Here is a 24,271-nt window from a genome sequence, read left to right on the forward strand (position 1 = left end):
CTCCGCCCAGCAATGCTCGACAAGGACACCCATACAAGGCCTCATAGGGACCGGTGGAGCCGCGATCCTGGGAGGCAAGTCTGTGTGGGGCCTCTTGCCAAGGAATGGCCGACTAGTAGATCTCTAGACGTGGCCTAGGAACCAGAGGCACATGTGTGTGGGACAGCCTGTCCCCATCCTGCTCGGCTCGCAGAGACATGCCCACTAGCTCAATATAGTTAGATATGCTAGCACAACACATCTTCGAGCGTATCTCGGGTCGTAGACCCTCAGAAAACTGCCGCATTCACATCGGCTGGTCGGCTAAGATCAGGGGAGCATATCTGGCTAACTCCGTAAACATGTTCTCGTACTCCACCACTGACATTCCTACCTGACGAAGGCGAAGATATTCACCCTCCTTCTCATTGCGGTAGGTGAGAGGGAAATACTTCTCGTTGAAGCGCGACTCAAAGTCTTCCCAGGTCCACACATACCCTATGGGAACCGTCCACAGGATGTTATCCCACCATAAGCTGGCCTCCTTCTCAAACATGTAAGTGACCAACTCCACCTGCTCTGCCTCAGTGCAGTGCAGCCGCTTCAACATCTTAGAGATGCGGTCAAGCCAATACTCGGTCTCCTCGAGTCTGTGAGTACCCGCAAAGGTAGGAGGTCGAAAGCGCTGGAATCGCTCAAAAAGGCTGTTAACGCTCATATTGCCAGCAGGCTGCACGAGAGGTGTAGGTGGAACCGCACCCATGCTCTGAGCAACTGCCCCTGCGATGGTTGCCAAAAACTACTACTGCTGCTGCATCAAGAGCATCATCTACTCCAACCTATTAGGAGGAGGAGCCGACTGAGGTACGTGCGGCGTCGAAGTAGACCCACGGTTCTGCTCAGGAACCGATGGTGCAACAGGTGTCGGCCCATTAGTGGTTGAGAATCTAGCATAGTATTGTGAGTCGGGCCCAAACTGGGTTCCGTGTGGCTATAACTTAGGGGAGGAGCCCCGTCAATCGAGTTGTCAAGTGTGAGATGCGCCGTACTCCGTGTGGCCTTAGGTGGCATTCCCTATATATAACATAGGGTGCAACCCAGGTCAGATTCAGCATGCTCATAAACTCAACTACACAGCATTCACACAGCTTAAAGAAACTTTATGCATTTCATTTACCAAAATTGTCACAATACATGAGATACAACGTTACATGAATTATGACAGAAGATACATGTGAGCCAATACAATCAAGGTTTCAAACACTAAAATATACTACCAAACTACCACACTATTAAGCCTATCGAGGCTACACATAGAAATAAGCAAACAAAGCAAAATAAAAGACGACTACACGCACGACTAGTCGTCAGAATCCGGTGATGGTGGAGGTACACCCTTGTCCTGTACACAGCACAGGATAGCCCTCAAGGTGCGAGATACATTCTTGAATTTTCTTTTCATGAAGGCCTCGTTCTCTTCAAGCCTGGCTCGAGTCTCTTCAAGTTCGGCCCAGACCTAACTGACCTCTCGTCGCAGTGCGACTTCGCCCTCCTCGATTCGAGCCCAGCAGGCTTCTGATGTAGCCCGATCACTGTTATGCTCGTGTGTAGCAGGAGGAGGGTCCTCATCAATGTCTTATGCCTCCTCTTCTTCCTCTTCTTGCCCTTCCTCTTCACCACTGTTGCCATCTCCATCGTCATCCTCTTCACTTCCTTCTTCTTCCTCGTCACTTTGTTTCTCACCCTCGCTCTCCTCGATCTCATCACTTTCCTCGTCGGTATCATCACTCTGCTCCCCAAGGCGGCCTCGGCATTGTCTTTCGCCAATCCCCATATAGTCAAGCGTGCTTGCATTGATGACATGGATTGGGGCGACATCATCCATATGGAGTCAGAAGTTGTAGTGGCGGGCGATCTTGCAAATCAGTCTGCCGAATGGCAGCGTGGTGCTTTCCCTATTGGACCTTGCCACTTTGATTATCTGCGTCAGAACGAGAGTGGGCAGACATACTTTATCACCCTTTCCAATTCGAAACAAGAAGTCCACCATAAACCTTGAGCACTCGGTGCGGTTACTGGATCGGGGATACACGTTATACGTGCATATGTTGTAGAGCAGACAGAAGTCATTTGTCATCTTAGTTGAAGCAAGGCAAGTCCCCAGCCTCCAATGCTCGAGCTGGCCACAGAGGAATCGCGTGCAGAGTCTCTTCTCGCTAGCATGCACCAATCCCTTCTCAACACCCATGACACGAGCAATATTATCCACACCAATCGTTACCTCCTGCCTACCCAAAGGAATAGTAAACTGGAGGACTTATATATCAAATTTCGAATGAGGGCATAAAAAGTGCGCACAGTGTTTGCACTTGCAGGTCCTCTCCCTCAAATATGGGCCCCACCCCTTTTTCAGAAGGAAGTCAATCACTGGATACGTTCCGAACATCTTCTCATCTACGTGCGCCTCAAACACGACCTTGTGTTTGCGGAACTTACCGAGTTCGATGTTCTGTAGTAGGGATCTCTCCACCGGAATCCAAGGATCTAGGTCCCGCTTAGACCTCCGTTCTTGCTCGGCAATGGTACTTACTTCAACGTCCGCCATCTTCGTAGGACGATGTGGTCGGCTTGGCCCGGCCTCATTCGGGGCCGCTCTTTTCCTCATCATGAGAGACGAGCATAAAGATGGAGAAGATGGCGGTGACCACTTCAAAGAAAGCCATGGAAAATAGGATAGGTTGGTGGGTTTTGTAGTTTTGAGACACACTAATGGGTTTGTATACTCAATTTGGGAAGGAAAAGGAAGATGGTGTGAAAATGGAGGAAAAAGGGGTGTCTTGAAGGTATGGAGGAAGATTTGAGAGGAGATTGAAAGAGGTAGTGGGGTTTGAATCACTTGGAAAGAGAAATAGGGACGTAATAATGATGAAGGAAGAAGATTCGAAGCTTGAAAGATGGGTTTAGTGCCATGAGTTAGAGAGGAAGAAAGATTTGAGGGGTTTAGGAGAGAAATATGGAGTAGAGGGGGTTGGGATTTTGTAAAAACACCCAAAAATGGGGTTTTAGAGAGGGGAGAGCGGTCTCACACATGTGAAAAGGGCCTCATAGTCGGTCAGTTGGCGAGGGCCCCATCGGGCGGGCGGAGGCTCCGCCCGGGCACTGCCTGGCTGGGTGGGGCCCCGCCAATCTGGCGGAGGCTCCGCCCGAGGTTTTTGTCACCGGCGGTGCCTCTGCATGGGGACGGTGTCCACCCCCCCAGGATGCTGAAAAAGCATGGGACCCACCTCGGATCCAATCGGAAGTTGGTGTATGGCCCCCCGCATTCGTTCGAGACACGTTTGAGCCTCATCTTGCGAGTATTCACTCTTTTTGCGTGCTTTACGCGTGGGATTGACTGAATTGCCATCCATACTCGTTAATTGACGGACTAGAGGGAGATTAGGATTGTTTTACACGATTAAAGGTGCCCATGGGGTGAACTACAATGGTCAGTTTCGGTCAAATCCAACGACCGACGAAACTAGAAATCCTATAACCGTTTCTACATTTTATCGCACCCTCCTAAGTCAAAGTACATTAGTGGGCGTCGTGTGACCATAACCTAGGTCCAGTTTAATCCAAATCATGCTCTGATACCAACTTGTAACGCCTTGAAAATTGGGGGTCGAGCATAGACTCAACTCCCGAGTTCCAACGTATCACTTATGCAACATAGATAATGATGATTAAATGTTGTTCGTATTAGTGCCTTAAACATGAATGAGATTATACCAAAATAACATATCATACTTCAGTGGCAATTAAAGTACACTAGCGGAAGACTGTGATATGTATATAAACTGTACAAAAATAATAGCAAGCCCTCAGAGTATGAATGTCACTAGGTTAAACTTATTCAAAGGGTAGTATTGCTGAACGCTACATACTCGAAGAATCCATGATGTACTGCATGGACTACATGCCTGTTAAGAAGTTAGGAAGCTATAAGAGAGTACAAAAGATATTCTATGATAAGGGTGATGAGAATGCCAATTATTTCCAAATCGATAAGAAAGGGAAAAGTTATCCTGTTACTGTTGTGTAATATCAACAAGCACGTAGATGAGTATTACAACATCACGCTGAAAATGCTCAATGGGAGGGGTATGTTGCCAAAAGTATATGTTTCTATCCTTACTATTTTAAAAATTGGACAATGTAAAGTAAACTTTTAGTTTTTATATTCTATTATATGTGACTTGTAGGAAGTACAATGTATATATTCATGGCCAAATACGTAGGGGACAAAATTGGAGGGGCAATCCGTCGATACAAAAAGAAGTATACTACAATGCTTGGTTAAGGGAACAATTAGAGAATGAAGAAATGTCACAATTTAAGAGAATCGCTACTGGTCCTAGCTATGATGCCACATCATACAGTACATACTCAGTAAATGGATATGTTTTTTGCACATCAGACTCTGAAAAAAACTTAACAACAAAAAATAGCGGGGTAAGCCTTAACTATGTTCAGGGTGAGTGCCAGGGATAAGAACTTGGTAGAACAGGAAACCACCTACTATGGCATCATTAGACAAATTCTTGAATTAAACTACTTCACCTTCAAGATAACATTGTTCTACTGTGATTGAGTGCATATCGGAGATACTTCAAATGGATGTTATGTAGATCCTGAAACAAATTTGATATTTGTTAACCTAGGAAGGTTTAGAAGGAATATCAAGGGAGAGGATTAGCCATTTATCCATGCATCTCAAGCGGCTCAAGTTTTCTATTGCAAGGATCCGACAAGAGATGACTGACATGTTGTATTAGATGTTCCAAAGCGACTGACAAAAGATGCATATGCATTTGAGGATCCGCTAATGTTTGAGGCCACGTTGACTGCAGGTTCCTCGAGCCCTTCGTTAATAGACGATCTGTATGACCCAACTAGTGAAGATATATAAGAAGGGTCATTTGTAGAAATTGAATCAAGTAGCCCACGTATTCGGAAGCGGATAGGAAACTGATCAATTTTCATATCAGGTTGAAGTAAATTTAATTACATTACTATATGAGATTATTTTTCCTTTTCCTTTTTTTTTTCAAATTCAACAAAAACATATGCATGTGTATAGCGTCACCTCTTTATAATGTATAGTAAGATATTAAATGACTAATAATCTTATTTTTTAAAAAAGAATTATGTCGTATGTAAGGCCTTCTTCTAGTTCTACCCCAGGAAGCACCACAAAGATAAAAGTTTCAATCAGTTTAGTTAGAGAGATTACTGGAGATAACAAAAATCAATTCACCTCATTTTTAGAAAATTTGGTCAGGACACATTGTCCAATTTCATACAAAGACTGGTGACTTCTACAAAAAACCATTAATGATAATGTTTGGTCGACCGTTTTGGTAAGCATTGTTATCAACAGCTGGACGCAATCTTGAGTCATGTCCCATATTCCAGAGTCGGCTCAACCCGAAACTTGTACCCTAGCGACCGCGCCGTCGTCGCGGTTCCGATGCCACGTATTACATACCGAGGTGATACCTAGGTCAGGAGATGTGAGCCCGCATTCAGTTCGAGGATAAACGTCGTGCGTTGTAATCCCTAGAAAACATCACATCAATCCCATCAATCACATCAATCAAGTACACATCACTCCCATCACTCACACCCATCCCCAAGTACAACTACCCAACCCTAAAAGTCAACTCTCCCCATCACCCATCACTCACCATCCCTCTCTCCCATCACTTCTCTCTAATCACCTCTCTCTCTCTCATTCTCAAGCAACCTAACCGTCCAAGCTCTCCATGAGAAGAGCCTAAGTGGCTCACCTTCCTACCTCTCATCCCCACTATCCAAAGTCCATCTTGACCGTTGAATCTCACACCTTGGAGCTCTATTTCGCATTGGCGGAAGAAGGAAGAGGAGATCAAAGGTGGGTGTTCATAATACCTCTTCTTTCTCACCTTAGATCCCCCATATCCTGCCATCAAAAACTCATCTCCACTGTTGAAGGAGCCCCATTGGAGCTTCGGAGCATTAGGGAGGAATAAGGAAGGTGGGTGCTTTTCTCTCCCTCTCTATCTCTCTATTCCATTTTGCGGCCCACCATGATGTATTTTTTTTATTATCCATGCCGTCCACTACGTGGACTACACTGCTGTCCAAGTGGGCCCACCTCACTGCCATGTATTGGCCTACCTTGCTGTCCATCTGGACTCGCCCGGATGAAAGGAAAAACTCAAATATCGGCTTGATCCTAGTCGAGTGACCCACATACGTGGACCCCACTATGATGTATAGGTTTATCTCCACCGCCCACGCGTGGCGCCCACCTTTGCAGCCTGTCCAGCAAGCACGCCAGCAGCCCGTCCGTCTAGACAGGGTTAGTTGAGAGGGAGACATAAATATCAGCTTACTTCCCAACAGCGTGGGTCCACGTGGTTTGTGTGGGACCCAACCTGCACGTGTGAAAGGGGTGGGCCACCTTGATGTTTGTGTTTCATCCTCACCGTCCACACAACAGAACGGTGGGACCCACCCCACCGTTAGTGATGTTTACTTGTCAGCAAACCAATTCACGAGGTTCACTACAAGAAAAATGGACTTTACCGGCGGTCAAAACCGCCGGCAAAGACCCAGAAAACCGCCGGTAAATACTTTGCCCGCGGTCAGCTAACAGCCGGTAAAGCCTCAGTCGGTAAAGGCTTTACCGGCAGTCAGGACCTTTGCTGACAGTTGTGATGGCCGCCGCTACATAGTCAGAAGCTACGGTTAAAATCCGTAGAATAGAACGACCGTAGCCATGGCGCCTAGATCTTGAAAACGTTTCTACGGTTTAAATCCGTAGCTAGAGAGGTCATGGCCACTGACAATCCGTAGCCACAATGAAATTCTTTCTTATCAAAAAGTTTTAAAAAAAAAAGAAAAGAAAAGGTGACATACCTTGGTTAATGTCAATGATCTCCTTGTTGCCAATGATTGCCATTGTTTCTAAGGGATTGGTTTCTTCTGTCGATCTTTGGTGAGCTATGTAGCAGTAAAAGGCATCAGCACCAGTTAGCAGTTAAAATTAGCTCACACTCTAAATCACCATTCATTGTGTTCTGAGTGGCTGTGACATGTAAAACACAGATCCGTCTTGAATTTACCTTGACATAATATAATAATGGTAGAGAAAAGGAGGTGTGCCAATGTCACCTGTTTGAAGATAAAGTAGGGAATTTGTAAGACAAATAGAAACACTACATACACACACAAAAACAAAAAAGAAAAGATTCAAGGTCTAAGTCAGAAAATAGACAAAAAACAAAACAAAAATATAACTTTTTTTCTAGAATAATACTATGACCATTGATTTTGGAGAAGTGGGGTCCATGTAGATAACCCAAAATGCTGATCTAATGGATCAATAGTGGATGGGACCGGACCAAACACACTTTTTGCTATTCTAGAGGAAAATAAACTAGTTTACCTTTAAAACATCCATTGTCAATCCTTATAGATGCCTAAAGCCAAGAACACAAATTCGAACATGACTCCCTTCCTTCAACTTTTCATCTAGCTTGCAAACTTCCTAATCAACCACATCAGATATCTGTGACCCACAAAAGAAGAATCTTTACATTTTCAGCCTGGGTTGTAACAACAACACCAGAAGGATCTTTAAATATGAACCAATCACAAAAAAAGAAGGCAATGCCTTCATCTGTATATTAAGAAAAGCTAGAGAGGAAAGAATTCAAAATTAATGCATGAATTGTAGTTTTAACTCTCTAATGAGGAAAACATACATGTTCTTCTTCTTTAAAGGACTTTTAAGTGTGATGTGTTCCCACCAATTTTTCAACTTGGTTTTTACATACAACACATTTGGGTTTTTAGTTTATGCAAGTGGGGCCATGGTTTAGTGATACAATCCATTAATATGCTGGGCCTGGTCATGGTTAGCCAATGAACCAAAAGTTCCCATGGATTGGAAGATTCTAGTTGTAGAATGCAAATTGTTGCTGTTTAACCATCTGGTGAAACTGGTATCTCCAAGTCATGGACTCAGGACGCAAAAGCTGCATCTCCATGTCATGGGCCTAAAAGCCTAATCTAATCTGCAAACAAGACTAGGAAGCTTATGAAGGTTGATTATGCATATTAAGTTGTTTTGGGTGAGGGATCAGGATCATGGATTAGTGAAATCCACAGATTTCAAATCTCCTCAACTTGTTTTATAGTCAAGATTTACAGAACCTGTGGATTTACCAATTCCAACCACCCATAAATCCATAGATTTGACAAAACAGGAAAAGAAACCACAAGGAGAAGACTCATACATCAAGTAACATCTTCATCCAATTACTTGAATAAATCAAAGTAACAAAAGAGGATCGATATAAATATGAAAACATGTATCTATCAAGTTCTGAATCCTGATAGTAGCATGATAGTCGTAAAAATAGCCTTACAGTGAGACAAATTGTACTCCAAAACAGATTAAACAAGAAATAGTAAAAATTACTTTAGTCTGTTGTCTCAATGCCTCCAACTACCTAAAGGTTTTAAGACATACAGGAAACTCCTTTTTTTGAATGGGAATGAAATTAAATACAGGAAACTTTTGCATGGCAGGATTTTCATAAACAGACTGCAAATGGAACAATCATATCATTTACGGAGGTCATACAAGTAGAGACTCACTTAAATGCAAAAGCAAACAGAAGGAGAAATATTGGAGAGGCGGATTTACTCTGCAAAAGAAAGGAGCATATAGGATAAATAATCACTTTTATGTTGGGAATCTTGTTGTTTCATAAGTAATGTGTACAACATACATAGCGGAAAGCACAATTCTATTCAAAAGAAGGTCGGTCATCATAACAAAAATTACTACAAGGAAGAAAAAGACAACTGACCATAGTGGCAAATGTGACAGAGATGAAAACAAGGGAGACATTACTCAGGTTTATATCCAGCACTGTTCCAATAGCCGTTGGTACAACTGTAAAAGAGAAAGCACATCTTTGCATCAGGCAACTGGCCTCAACACCTGACAGTTCCTCCAGAGCAGTGATACGGTATTTCTTTAAAGGCTAAAGCATGTTTTCATCAATAAGAGAGATACATAGGAGCACAGATATGAGTTACCCATAAGTGCTATGCATGCTAACAATGGTAAACCCAAAAAAGGTAATGTGAAGGTAGGAAAACATAAACTCAAATTCAAAACCTGAGTACGAAAAAAGGCAAAGCCAAGCATCTACTTATTGAAAACATTTTTCTTTTTGAAAGGTAACACTACTAGGGTTTGAACCCTGGATCACCCACACACACTGCACTGTCTCCGCCAGCTTCTTGAAAACTTATATATAGATAGTTCTTAAGTAATTCATGATAATGAAAAAATATAGATCAGAAAACACAGGCAATGGGAAGCAGAGATAATGGAAAACCTTTGAGAAAGTAATCCCTCCATGACATTTTTACACTAGGTTGCAACTTTTGAGACCAGAATCGCACGATGGCCTTGGATAAAATGGTTTGCATGCCAAAATGAATAGTATTCATCAAGAAGGGAGCTGGGAACTTCCCCAATTTATCGCCTAAGAGTGTTTTATTATACCTGCTCACAGAAGAGAAGGGGAGACCTGTTCAGCACAAATCAACAAGCATAAAATTGACAAGGAAGAAGGTATGCATTATGCTCTACCCAGGAATAGTACAGATGGGTCCCACCTTTTGATCATCTGAACAGTTGTTCTAGTGGACCCATCATGGATTGGGACATGTCTCAGTGCCATCTCTTCTTTCAGATGATCTTTGCCATCCAAAGAAATTTTCAGTTGCATGGAATGCCCTCATTTGATGCAGCCACATCAGATGTTTAAGATCATCCAATGAAAGATCTTCTGAGTGGCGCCCATCCACCATTTGTTCCACGATATCAGCATCTGAATCACCAAAAGGTGGGCCCAACAACATTTTTGTTGGAAGGCGATAACATTGTATCATCACCATCATCTATCATCAACAACGCCTTATCAGGACTAGTGGGGTCGGCTATGGCAATAACATTTTATATTTCCTAGAAAGAAACAACAAATATCAGTTGGGTGTGAAAGATGAACCACTCACAGTGTCAAACATGTGCTGAAAGTGTACCACACTAGTATGTAAAACAATGTCCGAAGCAATGCGGCCGTTGAAATGCTGCTCTGAGGAGCTTGCACTCTCTCTGCAAAAATAAAAAATTCAGTATACATATGTAAATGTGAAATCTATAATGAACAACCAAAACAATCGTTTCAAACCTGTATGCTGATACAAACCAAAACCTGAAATGAGCATCCAAATAATGATTTAACATCCAAACCTGTATGCTCGCAAGGCTTTTGTACTCCATCTGTACAGTGTGTCATTTCGCTACAATGGACCACACTTCAAAAACACACAAATCAAATATTCTAATCATCCAACAAATAGCCTATAAAATGAGATGGTTAGGTACTATTTAAGTCATAGCTGCACAAACAAAGGAAACCTGTCAAACTAATGAACAACCATCTCGTTAATACCATCCAATAATGGAAATTATACATCACTAATGCACCACATGTTCATAACAAAGCGGAAAATCTTATATCCCAAATTGTTTAGGCTTTGAATCGGAAGACTTCTTCAGTAATACGACCACATGCAATCCAGATTTTTGTCATAACTGGCAGGTGCAAGAACACTATGGCAGATAATTCGAAATGATAGTAGAAAATTATAAGCTACATAGCACCACCGGAAACCCAACTAATTGAAGACAGACATGCAGTAAAAGTCTGAAGGCTGAAAAGACAAACATATGAGGTTGTTCCCTACGACAGCAATTGCCATAATTTCAAATGCTTGAATCCTGAAACACAGCCACCAACAAAACAAGAAAAGAAAAATGAGTTAAAAATGAAAGCGCTTTCCAAAAGAAAATCTACTAAGATCGTCAATGAAATGTATCTAATAGGGAATGAGAGCTTGTCACTAGATATAGAAAGTACAAATTCCAAAGGTTTGATTTATTGGCTACACTAGAGTTCACATATTTAAAGGAGAAAGGAAGCTAAAAGTGAGAAAGCATATGATGAACCGTACATATTGTTGGATGACAAGACTTAGATGATAAGTGAAAGGACTTTGGAGTTCCCATTAGATGATAGAAATCGCCTTTCTTCAAGTCATGCCACAGCAATCTTCCATTCTATGGTCCTTCACAAAGAAAATATTTGAATGAAACTCAAAAGTGAAGCAAATACTAATTAGCTAGATAGGGAGACTTTGGATGCCAAATGCATCAATGTACATGTGTTGGTTTCTATACACTTAGCTAAATAGATTGTTTCACAAATTTGAACACTCCAAAGATAGTGATTAACTAGAAGAAACCGCCGACAAGTAGAGCATGTGAGCCATTGCTATACTTTTCTAAATCATGTATGCTTAGAAGCATCGGATGGATTGTGGTGTTTTCTTTATAGTGGCACATTTACTGTAGGTCCCAGTTATGCACGTTTACTGTAGATCCCAAAGCCAACTTGCATTTCACATATGAATTGTCTAATATCTCCATAAATGATCCTACACCCAAAGAAAAGAAAAAAAAAATCACTCTATAGCTTCATACTGTCAAACAAAAGCACTGACAGATGAAATTTAACAAATTACACATGAAGAAGAATAAAAGCATCACCAAAAAGATATATCAGAAGACAACATGTATAGCAACTTTTTGTCACTGAGAAAATTTGTTTCAATGTGTTGATGGTGAGTATCAAGTTGTGTTGTAGAAGAGACCACATATCATTTATGTCTCTCTTTTTTTTCTTTTCTTTTTTTGCTGCTTGACCTGTGGAGGTTTTCTTGAAGTCCTTGGCTTTAAATCTAGAAATGCAGTCCACATTCAACTATTCAGATCTGGGTTGCATTTGCACGTGATTATGTTGAAGACAAACAATCACATGATTAAGCACATTAGAACAGAGATAATGCAAAAAGATAAGACAAATATAGTAATGAAATTGATGAAATGAAAAGGAAAAAGATCCCCTAACAAGATGAAATGTGAAAACAACCCAACCTGCAGAAATTGACGACTATATCCATAATGTGCAAGCCTTATACGTGAATGACAAATTGTGAGACCTAATAACCAACACAAAAAATTTATAAGGATACGGAGATTACTCACAAAAAGACTAACATTGTTTTATTGTGTAAAAGAGCACTAAAACTATAAAAAAGAAAAACAAGAACTAGCCTATAATCTTGAATGCATTATGAAATCCAGCTCATAGATAAGAGCACTAAAACTGTACAAGAGCACTAAAACAAGAACCAACAATAATCTTCAATGATGACAGTTGAAGAGGATTGAAAATTCAGGATTTTCTGCACTCCTTTTCTCTTAAATTTTAAAAGAGGCCCTTTTGAGGATTTGAAATCTAGGATTTAAAAGAGTCCTCATGATTTGGATGGTTCAGGTTGCATGTAAGAATCTCCATATATACATTTATGCCATGTGGAGGTGGATGGGTCATGCCATGGAGGATGATGACGATATCTGTATTTTGATTGCAGCAAACGATTTCTGTATAAACAACTACCCCTTATTTTCAAAAATGACAACAATGTTATGCCTCTTACTATCAGCTTCACGACGAGCAAATAATTGGATTGTTAGGATGTGTGTGGTAACCTACAAATAAATGGTTTTGAACATCAAGAGATTCATTCGTAGTGGATAAAGGTCTACAACCTGATTGCTATCAACACCGCTAGGCATCTAGGCGGCATTATTTTTCTACAAAAAATTAGATCAATGAAAAACATATATACCCAAGAGCATGGCATCCACCATTAAAAACAGCATGAGAAATTAGACCCATTAGCCTACACTTCCTTCCACCACCATAAACCAAATTGATTTTTCTCTCAACCTGGAAAAACTGGCATATACATAAGAGAGATGAAGCCAGACAGTAAAAAATACCAATTTAAAATGCTACTAGCAAAGCAGAATGGAAAATGTACCAATCACTTTCATAGAGAATGATAACATCTGCAGTGGCAAGGTTGATACCCAGACTAATGTATCAAGTAAATGCAATTTTGTTTAAGATGATGCATAACAGAAAAGACCAACAAGTTTCCTTCTCACCCAAAAAAAGACCATTCGTTTCAAAAAGAAAAAATAAAAAATAAAAAATTCTGAAATGGGTCTTTTCTCTATTTTACCTACTCTTGAGAGGATTTGTGAGAAAATGAATGAAAACCATTTTAGATTTTTTTATTTTTTTATTTTTTTTATTTAAAGGTGAATACACACACCCGTAGTCTCTTTCCAACTGCATTTATAACTAGAATTTGGTGAGTCTTCTAATGCAAAAAAATAATTCATTGAGCAGGGGATGACAAACATAAGGGCAAAAAAAAGTGTCCTACAATCTGATTGTAGCTCAGATTGGGAAAACATGTTTTTAGAGATCCTTGTGTTAATAAAGTTCCCTGTCAAACAAGAAAAGACCTTCCACAAGAAAATGTATAAATTGAAGAGACGTGTCTTTCGTATGCTATCAAATGAAACTAATATAAAAAATAAATGAAATTTGCTTGAGGATTTTGAGATAGAAATTACATTTTTTTTCTGCTGCAGCAAGACAGGTTACATAAGAGTGTTGGCAGAGTGTATTGGTGCATGTCCCATTAGACAAATGATAGGAAAATATATTTTGGAGCTTTGGGGACCTCAAACTTCCTCAGCTTCTCAATTGGCCATTCTTTTCTTTTAGCCTGAGATAGGAACATAAAGGAAAGTTTGGTGGGGATTAGTACTCAATTAAAGGAAAGTTTAGTGGAGAAGATGATTCAAAAAAATGTGTTAAACAATAATACTTATCAAAAAAATGAAAATAAGAAATTGCATATATAAGTAATAAAGAAGTCAAAGTAAAAGAAGTTGCAAATGTAAGAATATCACAGAACTTGAACTGTAAGCTTCAGATGACAAGTTAACCAAAATGAAATGTGCTAAACAATTAGAAAGAAAAAAAAATCATCTTTATATGAGCCGCATACAGGATTGTTGGGTGCACAGAAATGGACAAGCATCGACGCAGTAAAATATAAAGAAGTGAAGTCCCCTATTACAAAGGAAAAACCAAAAATGGGCAGATCCAATCATAATAGCCATAGTTGAGCACAGGACTTCTCCTCAGCCAAGTTTTCAGGAAATAAAGGTAAAGAGACCACACACATAAACTAAATCTCTACATTGATGGTGACACACACACACACACACACGAATTTCAAAGAGATTTTGGCCTGATAAGCCCAAACAAATCAGCAAAAAACTTGAGCTCATATCCAGTCCTAGGCCCCACTCCTTGAAATCTGACGATACCTGAAATAAAGGAAGCTTAACTTGAAGACTCAAGCATGCTTTATATATTCTTGGGTATGTGACCTGCTGTGGATGGACTACACTTCCCAACCCTCCCAGATTGAAAGCCGAATGTGGACCATTGCCGCATTTCACTTCTAAACTGTCACTTTGCAAGCCAAATTATTGAACTTAGGATGGTCCTATCCAGGAGAATTTTTCAAGCAATGGTCCTTCCAAAGCGGGGCCCAGCTGACAAACGGTCTAGATAACAGAACATTACACAAACTGAAAATGAGTATGTTGTATATCTTGGGGCCAAGGATCAAACAGTTCATCTGCATTTCAGTTCTATCGTCAGCAGCCACACGAAGCCCAACAATTCTTACCTTTGCCCGCAGTTCGTATTGGTCATCGGCAAAAAAAAGAGTCGGTAATGGCCCACTTTCTTGCAGTGTCACTAATCTATAGAGGTCTATGCCAATAAAAAAAAACTCAGAAGAGTTAATGTCTTCCTTAAATAAGGTTCCAAAATTCAAACTGTCACCCCCTCTAGGGTCCAAAAGGCACGATTTACTATGTTGTACACATCCCGTTTCCCTGATTCCTATAACTTCAATTTATACAAGTACATGATTTCTCTGGATTCATAGTTTCAATGCTCGCAACCAACCGTATCAGAAAGGTTAGCACTCTTCCAGTCCTCTATCTTTTGTTCTTTCATTTCAATATTTTGTTGAAAAATTGATAAATTTTGTGTTTCCTTTTCAAAATGGTCTTGTAGTAACACAAGTAAACATGGCTGTTGTTTTCTAAAATGTTCCTAAAAATTTTAGGATTCTATTAAAGAGATACATGTTACAATCTTTTCACTCTCCGTAATCATTTATTTCTCTTTCAATCTTTTCATGGTAAGGTAGGTAATTTTTTCCTCCCTAATCACTGTTGTGTTTTTATCAAAATTAGAATTTGAAAACTTATGAAAAGGGCATGCATAACACTCATTGCATGTAAATTTCATACAGTGCTGGGCACTGAACGTGCCACTTACCAGTCTTGAATAAATGCTTGGAAAAGTTACACTAAAGAACAAGGATTAGCAGCCACACTCACAAGTTTGAGAGATCCATAGCATTCAATCAATGATCACATCAAGTTGCACAAATGTCGTGTTACACATCTGATTACTAGCCTATATATATCAATCCAAGGAAAAAAAAAAACTACTATCGGACAGCCTAGGAAAAATTAGGGGCAAAATAAAATTCCATTGACTGCAGGAATTAAGAATCATCTGATTGGTGCAATATTCTGGCCAGGCCCTTCAATAAGATGATCCATTGATTGGATTGTCAACATTTAATTCAATGGATATTGAGTACCAATAGCAACCAGATCTAGAAAACATAGTTCTGTTAAAAAAAAAAAAGCACAGAGGTTTTTAAGCACATCAGAGAAAAAACGAAAGAAAGAAAGAAAATACATAAAAGACAATGCCTTTTCTATTATTTTTGAAACAGCAACCACACATAAAGCTCTCCCAATTCAAGACTGGCTTCAATCAGTTTCAACTGCTGAAGTAGCTGCTGAACAGAAATAGATCTGATTGATGAAACCAAGCAGCTATATGATGGCTCCATAGGGCAAAAAGGCCATTTGAAACCTTTTTGTTGTCTGTCAATCTAATTGGCCCACCATCAAGTGTCTCTGCTACAGAATCCCACTTAGGACAGATACATTATGAAGCCAATGAGATGATCAATCCACACGAGTAAAAGCTGAATCCCACCTTTACTGTTGGTTGACCAGAAAGAATGCAGTTTGGTCCCCAATCTAATTCAAATAAGCACAGTTGGTTGATCAGAAAAAACGCAGTTTGGTCCTCAATCTAATTAAAAAAAAAGGCACTGATCCATCCAAAAAGGGGAAGGAGAAATCAAGAAACCTGACGTAAGTGGAAAAAATATTACATAGTAAATGCATCGAACAACCAAATCACAAGGGGAAAAACACACGATAGGCATCAGTCACATGCAGTGATGAAAAAACCAAAAAGAAGGGAAAAACATTCAAGAAAAAATTTATTAGCGACGAAAATTTTCGTCGCTAAAAGTCAGATTTTCATAGCTAAATACATTTAGCGACGAAAATTTTCGTCGCTAACTTCGTCGCTAAAAGACCGACGTGCATGGATTTTAACGGCGAAAAATTGAAATCGTCGCTAAAGCAAGGCTTTTCGCGATGAAAATTTTCGTCGCTAAAAAAACTGTACAAGACTTTTAGTAGTGAAAATTTTCGCTGCTAAAAATTCGTTACTTTTAGCGACGAAAGGTTTCGTCGCCACAAAAACTGTACAAGACTTTTAGCAGCGAAACTTTTCGCTGCTAAAAGTATTATTCAGTTTTTAGCGACGAATATTTTCGTCGCAACAAAAACTGTACAAGGCTTTTTAGCAGCAAAAATTTTTGCTGCAAAAAGTAGTTCAGTTTTTAGCGACCAAAATTTTCGTCGCAAAAAAAACTATACAAGACTTTTAGCAGCGAAAAGTTTCGCTGCCAAAAAATTCGTTCCTTTCTAGCAACGATAATTTTCGTCGCAAACAAACTGTACAAGACTTTTAGCAGCGAAAATTTTCGTTGCTAAAAGTAGTTCACTTTCTAGCGACGAATATTTTCGTCACAAAAAAACTATAAAAGACTTTTAGCAGCGAAAAGTTTCGCTGCTAAAAATTAGGTCCATTTTAGCGACAATAATTTTCCTCGCAAAAAAAAATTTACAAGACTTTAGCAGCGAAAATTTTCGCTGCTAGAAGTAGTTCAGTTTTTAGCGACGAACATTTTCGTCGCAAAAAAAACTATACAAGACTTTTAGCAGCGAAAAGTTTCGCTGCTAAAAATTAGTTCCTTTTTAGCGACGATAATTTTCCTCGCAAAAAAACTTTACAAGACTTTTAGCAGCGAAAATTTTCGCTGCTAAAAGTAGTTTAGTTTTTAGCGACGAATATTTTCGTCGCAAAAAACCTATACAAGACTTTTAGCAACGAAAATATTTGCTGCTAAAAATCCGTTCCTTTCTACCAGCGAGCTTTGGCAGCGAAAACTTTCGCTGCTAAAAAATCGTTACACCTTTAGTAACGAAAATTTTCGTCGCCAAAAAGATTTTGAAGCCTTTTTAGCAGCGAAGATGTTCGCTGCTAAAAATAAAATACAATACTTTTAGCTACGAATATTTTCATTGCTAAAAGTCTTTTTTTTTAAAAAAATATACCTCTTAAAATTCTGCATAAAATTCCTGATATACACCTGTTAACAATATATTTCATCATATTCATCCTGATATACACCTATTATATATATATTTCATCATATTCACATTCACATCCATCTAATTAAATTAACCCAAACCCAAACATAAACTACATTCATCCAAACACAAACAATCTTATCCGCATCACATTCATTCAAAACTTAACATAATAAACAAATATATAAAAAAATCACACAGATGAAGGCGGAGGCGCTGGGGCATCAGTGGATAAGCGTGCAGCGATAACCTGAAACATCTCCATCATCCGTCGCTCATGCTCCACCCGCATCTCCTCCATCCTCCTCTCTTGCTCCTCCCTCTGCCTCGCCAGCTAATCGTCCATCCTCCTCTCCTGCTCCTCCCTCTGCCTCGCCAGCTCCTCCTCCATCCTCCTCTCCTGCTCCTCCCTCTGCCTCGCCTGCTCCTCCCTCTGTCTGTCCAGCTGATCTTTGATGTCATCGACGACGACCCGTAGCTGCTGAACCTCTCTCTCTGCAGTATCAGCTCGGCGTACGGCGCTGTCGCCAACGACGATGGATCGACTAGAGGCGGCTCTAGCGGGTGCCATGAGCTTGGCACCATGGCCAAACCCATGCACATATCCAGAACGGGTGCCAAGCACCTGACTCAGGATCTCTGGCTCACTCCGCTGAGTACCATCGGGAGTGGGCTGACTGCGTAAGGTGTTCATCTCCTCCTGTAATGAAAACATATGAATTTTCATAATAAATGACATTATTATAATTTAATGCAAATAAATTTTACAATGTAAGGATCTTTACCCAAATCTCGCTGGCTCTAGGATGTACCCAAGATCCTGTCGCCTGCCGACAGTGAGTCCCTTTGTAGAAGTCTACTGGTCCGGGCTCCTGGCCAGTGACGGAATCTCGCTGCGCAATCGAAAAGACAATAGAATTAATATAAATGCATGGAAAGAATATATAAACGTAATAATTACCAGTACTTTCTTACCATGTCGTGACGAAGTCGTACAAATGACTTTGAACCAGCTACGTGGTTCACTTCTAACTTTCCTCTATTGTCAGAATTTATTTTGCTCCTCTTCTGAACACGTTATTCATAATACATTGTTATTAATTACGAATTTAATTATTACGTTAAGATATCATAAATATGTAAATATTACCTGAAAAGAATCAGACGAAAACCTATCGCAGAGTATCCGCCAGTCCTCATCGGTCACGTGCAGCGGTGCGGACTGTACGGCCTCCTCGTGGCTCATGCACCGCTTGTATTGCCGGTGTAACTTACTGCGGTAATCCTTGAACCGCTCCTTCATCATGTCGTCGACGGCATGGGAGATGTGCGGAACACTCAAATCCAAGTCAAATTTATCCTGCAGTTTTGTAAATAATAGATTAAGATAATAAACTTATTAAGAAAATAACTTAACCGTAAATGAACTTTTATAAAATAAATTTTAATTTACTAAAAATGAGCTACCGCACATCATCTGTCACGTCCCCCCAACGGGGAGTGGTGGGGGGATCAGAGATCGGCATAAGACACCGACCTTCGACGTAAACAACATGGCATTGTTCCCAACAGGTCTAATGCAGTCCTGTGGGAACTCTACCGTCACCCTACCCTCACGCGTAAGTCGCTCTAAAAGAAACCCACGCATGGGTCCATGTCCTCGTCGGCTGGTCGACGACGCTATATGTAAGTCTAAACATAAACAGAAATCATTAAAAGAAATATATGTTTAGACTTACATGCAGTGCCTGGTGTATGCACGACTGAGGGATCAGCTGCCTGTGATGCAATATGTGACGGCGATGCTAGCCCCGTCGCATCACGGGTAGAAGGGGTAGATCCAATGCACGAACGACATGATATCCCACCTGGTGCCATCACTGAATATGTGCGAGCTACAGACTTATAAATTTAAACAATGTCAATACAAGTGGAATATACTAATACATTATATAAGTAGTGTTGATGGTACAATGCATTTGTGTGCTTAGAGAGATGATTAAAATATGATTAGACCATTACACTATAATGCAAGCAGAATATAATAAAACTGTAAACTTTAATTTATAATCATTGAAAATTTCATTATACATTGTCATTCTATATTAAATACACATATTTCGAAGTACTCCCTGCGTAAGCTATCGTATACTTCAGAAGCATATGTCATTTCATGCGAAGCACTCGACATATTTACAGCCAACATGCCAGTCACAATAGGAGATATCTGGTCTCTTGGGACTCCATTCAGATGTGCAAGTGACAGAGTCGCATCTTCCATATCTCGTTTCCCGCGGTTATATATCTCCATCAGCCCTGAAATTTCTTTGAGATAGCATAATCTTTCATCTAAGTCATCCTCGATATATTCCACTCTACACTCATCGACCAGACCGGGTATCTCTATGGCCCTACCAGAAGAAGATAGGACCGAAACATCCATCTGCAACAGCTGATGAAGTATGTTGCGTGATTCTGCTACGCTCCGGTTTAAGGAGGACATGATCAGAAATTGACTCAACTGCAAATGTGGATTATAAACAAGTCAATAAAAAGAATTAATCATGACTTGTAATTTTCACGTATACATGGAATACATAAATTATTCGAATTGAAAAATGACATGTAAATCATGTGTACATTTAATAATCGTCGTCTGTATCACTATCGCTTAGAGCTATTTCTTCACCATCACTATCACTGATCAGTATTTCATCCTCATTGTCCGTAACGTCGTCATCAATGAAACCGCTATCATCTGTAACAATATCACGTATTATTGAGGCATCAACATGATCAGGTGGCACATCATCTCTATCTAATTGCACCACATCAATATCAACACTTGAATCAGTCCCTGTATCCCTAGATGGCATGTCTTCTTGATATGCTTCTTCAACCCTAAACGTGTCATTTCTCCTGTCCTCGCTATCTTCAACTTCTGGTATGGGAACGTCAAATACGTTCCTGGGCTTTATTTTCTGCACCACGTGCCAAGAGCCGCCTAACTTGGTATCAGCGAGGTAAAATACTTGTTCGGCTTGGCTGGCGAGGACAAATGGGTCGTCCTTAAACCACTTCCGAGATAAATTTACGCTCGTAAAGTAGTTGTCAGTCTGTATTCCCAACTTCTTATTTCCAATGTCCCACCAATCACATCTAAATAAGTACACCCGCTTTCTCATACAATAACTCAGCTCAATAATATCTGTCAAAATGCCATAAAAGTCAATTTCATCCTCCTCATTTGTTCCCTTCACAACCACCCCACTATTTTGTGTGGTCCTGTACTTCTCACGTTCTTCGGTGTGGAATCGAATCCCATTTACAATACAACCTGTATATCTAGATACACGTCTATCAGGGCCACATGCCAGTGAGTATAATGCATCAGACGCATCCGCAGAGTTGCTTGTGCGCAACGTCTTCATCTATTATCATGTACAGAATATAATTGTTTAGGGATTTTCATAAGTTGAAATAATGTGCAATACAACGAAAATGCTAAGTGTGGTGAGATACAATGTGAAATCTTACACGGTTGGCGAACCATTCTGGAAAATGATCTTGATGCATTCGATCATAATTTGTGGGAAATTTGGACTTCATCTCGTCTATGTGTTCGCTACACATAAATGGCACGTCATCAGCAAGAAACATTAAGATCATCGTATGTAGAGAAAATAATAATCGAGGGAAGACTTACTCCAAGTACGACTCTATTTCTTCACAATTATGCAACACATACCACCGCGCCTTTGCTAGATCCCCAAGGTCCATATCCTGAAACGTCGGGGATCCTAAAGGACGAACGTTATGTGCAAATACAGATATGGGTCCTTGTTCATGCTCCTGCCCTTCATCGGCATTCCGATCTTCTCGGTTGAATCTAGTCTCTATGCCACGAAGATACATGGAGCAAAATGTAAGGCACTCATTATCAATGTACGCTTCAGCTATCGACCCCTCCGGTCGTGCCTTATTCCTTACAAATCGTTTCAGTGTATGAAGGTATCTATACACAAAACCACTATGTTATACGTATGAAAACATGGATATGTAGTTTATTGAATGAATAAAAATTTTAACATATTGGTACCACCTTTCAATTGGATACATCCAACGATATTGTACTGGGCCTGCAAGCTTCGCCTCGTGCGGTAAGTGAATCGCTAGGTGTACCATGACATCAAAAAATGCAGGTGAAAAAATTCTTTCAATTTTGCAAGGATTATGGCAATGTCCCTCTCTAGTCGTTTAATAACATCTACATTCAACGATTTTAAATATAAATCCTTAAAGAATATCTCTAACTCAATCAGCGCTGCATTGATATCCTTACTCAGGAATCCACGAATCACAACTGGTAGTAGGCATTGCAGAAGGACATGATAATCATGACTTTTCATTCCTTTTATCTTACAGTCCGTAATGTTTACGCGCCGAGATATGTTTAACGCATACCCATCGAAAAACTTCACCGATCTCAACCATTCACATAAACGCTTTCTCTCTAGTTTATCAACGTGTAGCAGGCTGCTGGTATAGTATACAAATTTTCATGTGGTTGCAACTGCAACTCTTTCCTTAAACCCATTTCTTGTAGATCCAATCGAGCCTTAAAACTATCTTTTATTTTCTTCTCTATATTCATCAATGTTCCAAAGACATTGTCACATATATTTTTCTTAATATGCATGACATCCAAGTTGTGTCACAATTTCAGATCACTCCAATAGGGCAACTCAAAAAAGATGCTCTTATTTCTCCAGTTATAGTCCAATATTGTACGTTTCCTCTTTTTCAAGTGTGATATCTTACTAAATCTAACCTCTCTAATGTTACTCAGTTATTACATCACGTCTTCTCCAGATAGCTCTTTCGGAGGTGGCCTATGATCTTGTTTGCCATCAAAGATCATCGTCTTCCTACGCCAACTATGATCGCTCGGAAGGAAGCGACGATGGCCCATATAACATGTTTTCCTACCATGCTTCAATGACAATGAACAAGTCTCAATACCACATGTAGGACAAGCCAACTTGCCCTTCGTGCACCACCCAGACAAATTTCCATATGCGGGAAAGTCATTTATTGTCCACAAGACCGCTGCATGCAATCGAAATGTCTGTCCTGCAAATGTATCATACGTTTGTACACCTTGACTCCACAACTCGTTTAACTCGTCTACTAACGGTCGTAAATACACATCAATGTCATTCCCAGGTGACCTGGGTCCAGGAATAAGCAATGACATCATGAAAAATGACTCCTTCATACACAACCAAGGAGGTAAATTGTAGGGCATAAGTACCACTGGCCACATACTATACGAGCTACTCATATTACCAAATGGATTAAAACCATCACTTGCAAGGCCTAGTCGAACATTGCGAGAATCCTCTGTAAACCAGTCATGTTGCTTGTCAAAATTTTACCAGGCTTCAGAGTCCGCAGGGTGCCTCAGTGTACTATCATCATGAACGCGTTTCTCCTTATGCCACCTCATATCTTCAGCCGTCTTACGAGACATAAACAATCTTTGCAATCTGGGTTTCAATGGGAAGTACCTTAACACCTTTCGCGGGATTTTCTTACCCCTGGCTCTGTCATTCTTCCACCTAGACTCTCCACATTCTTGACACTCTTCAGCCTTATCGTGCTTTTTTCAATATAATAAACAATCATTTATACATGCATGTATGAGTTTATAACCAAGGCCCAAGTCTCGCATCAATGTTTTTGCCTCGTAATGAGACTTTGGCAATGTCTCACCGTCCGGTAACACTTCTTTCAACAACTCAAGCAACATGTCAAACGATTTGTTACTCCAACGATTTATTGTCTTCAAATGAAGTAACTTTGTAAGAAAATTCAACTTGGAGAAGTTTTGACACCCCGGATAAAGTGGACGTTCTGCCTCCCTCAACAACCTACTAAACTTTTCTGATTCGACATCACCCATTGGAGGAATATCTTGGCTACTGCTTGTCGCTGCAAAATCAGTATCCGCAGCTGTTCCCCTGAACACATCCCTTATGATATCTTGCATTTCGTCAACGTCTTCATCCTCGTCATCCGGCACAATTGGGTCAGCAAGGACTTTGGAGGGCTCAACTCTATGGGTCATATCTTCACCATGATAGATCCACCAAGTGTAACCCTGGTCAATCCCAACTATGAACAAATCATCCTCTACTTTGTCTAAAGTCTTATATATCATGTTCTTGCATTTTCGACATGGACACCTAATCCTATTCCTTGAATCTGCCCGATTTCGCACAAATTCCATGAACTCTTGAACCCCTTGCTTATACTCTGGGCCAAACCTGTTCTTAGCTCGCATCCAACTCTTATCCATGTCTACAATGAAATGACTAAAGTCAGTTTACGGAAATAGCTTTAAGATTAGGCTAGGTTATAGGTTTAGGTTATATGTTTAGGTTTAGGGAATAGAGACTAGGTATAAGTTTAGGTTTAAGTTTAGGGAATTGGAGTTGAGATTAGGATTAGGTGTAGGTTTAGGTTTAGGGATTTGAGTTTAGGTTATAGATTATAGGTTATAGGTTATAGGTTTAG

The 24,271-nt window shown here is 40.1% G+C and overlaps 1 protein-coding gene and 2 long non-coding RNA genes across 6 annotated transcripts; all 3 read right to left on the minus strand.

The window, feature by feature from the left end:
• Positions 1 to 8,883: 8,883 nt before the first annotated feature.
• LOC131236201 (uncharacterized) lies at positions 8,884 to 10,207 on the minus strand. The gene is made up of 3 exons (XR_009166628.1): positions 10,105 to 10,207; positions 9,423 to 9,592; positions 8,884 to 8,971 (listed from the first exon to the last, which is right to left on the minus strand). It is a non-coding gene; the product is annotated as an uncharacterized LOC131236201 (long non-coding RNA).
• Positions 10,208 to 10,666: 459 nt separating this feature from the next.
• LOC131236200 (uncharacterized) lies at positions 10,667 to 14,598 on the minus strand. Of its 3 annotated transcripts, none has more exons than XR_009166626.1 (6): positions 14,411 to 14,598; positions 12,847 to 13,800; positions 12,089 to 12,153; positions 11,433 to 11,589; positions 11,107 to 11,220; positions 10,667 to 10,873 (listed from the first exon to the last, which is right to left on the minus strand). It is a non-coding gene; the product is annotated as an uncharacterized LOC131236200 (long non-coding RNA). The 3 variants fall into 3 exon arrangements; XR_009166627.1 differs by lacking the exon at positions 14,411 to 14,598 and adding an exon at positions 14,086 to 14,398; XR_009166625.1 differs by lacking the exon at positions 14,411 to 14,598 and having other exon boundaries at positions 12,847 to 14,069.
• A 3,413-nt stretch (positions 14,599 to 18,011) lies between these two features.
• On the minus strand, positions 18,012 to 19,078 carry LOC131236199 (uncharacterized). 2 transcript variants are annotated; one of them, XM_058233330.1, is made up of 4 exons: positions 18,843 to 19,076; positions 18,668 to 18,760; positions 18,478 to 18,585; positions 18,012 to 18,392 (listed from the first exon to the last, which is right to left on the minus strand). In XM_058233330.1, the coding sequence occupies exons 1-4, from the start codon at positions 18,996 to 18,998 to the stop codon at positions 18,027 to 18,029; spliced, it is 723 nt and encodes a 240-aa protein (XP_058089313.1). In that variant the 5' UTR covers positions 18,999 to 19,076; the 3' UTR covers positions 18,012 to 18,026. The 2 variants fall into 2 exon arrangements, with proteins under 2 accessions (XP_058089313.1, XP_058089314.1); XM_058233331.1 differs by lacking the exon at positions 18,668 to 18,760 and having other exon boundaries at positions 18,843 to 19,078.
• Between the last annotated feature and the right edge of the window lie 5,193 nt (positions 19,079 to 24,271).

The sequence above is a fragment of the Magnolia sinica genome, unplaced genomic scaffold (assembly GCF_029962835.1).
Source record: "Magnolia sinica isolate HGM2019 unplaced genomic scaffold, MsV1 ctg282, whole genome shotgun sequence".
Taxonomy (NCBI): domain Eukaryota; kingdom Viridiplantae; phylum Streptophyta; class Magnoliopsida; order Magnoliales; family Magnoliaceae; genus Magnolia; species Magnolia sinica.

Bases quoted from the DNA above. Each gene is read 5' to 3' on its own strand.
- LOC131236199 (XM_058233330.1), bottom strand. From the start codon at position 18,998: ATGATGAAGGAGCGGTTCAAGGATTACCGCAGTAAGTTACACCGGCAA. The intron at 18,761-18,842 runs GTAATATTTACA...TAACGTGTTCAG, and splicing joins TTTCGTCTGATTCTTTTCAG to AAGAGGAGCAAAATAAATTC. The intron at 18,586-18,667 runs GTAAGAAAGTAC...TCGATTGCGCAG, and splicing joins TACGACTTCGTCACGACATG to CGAGATTCCGTCACTGGCCA.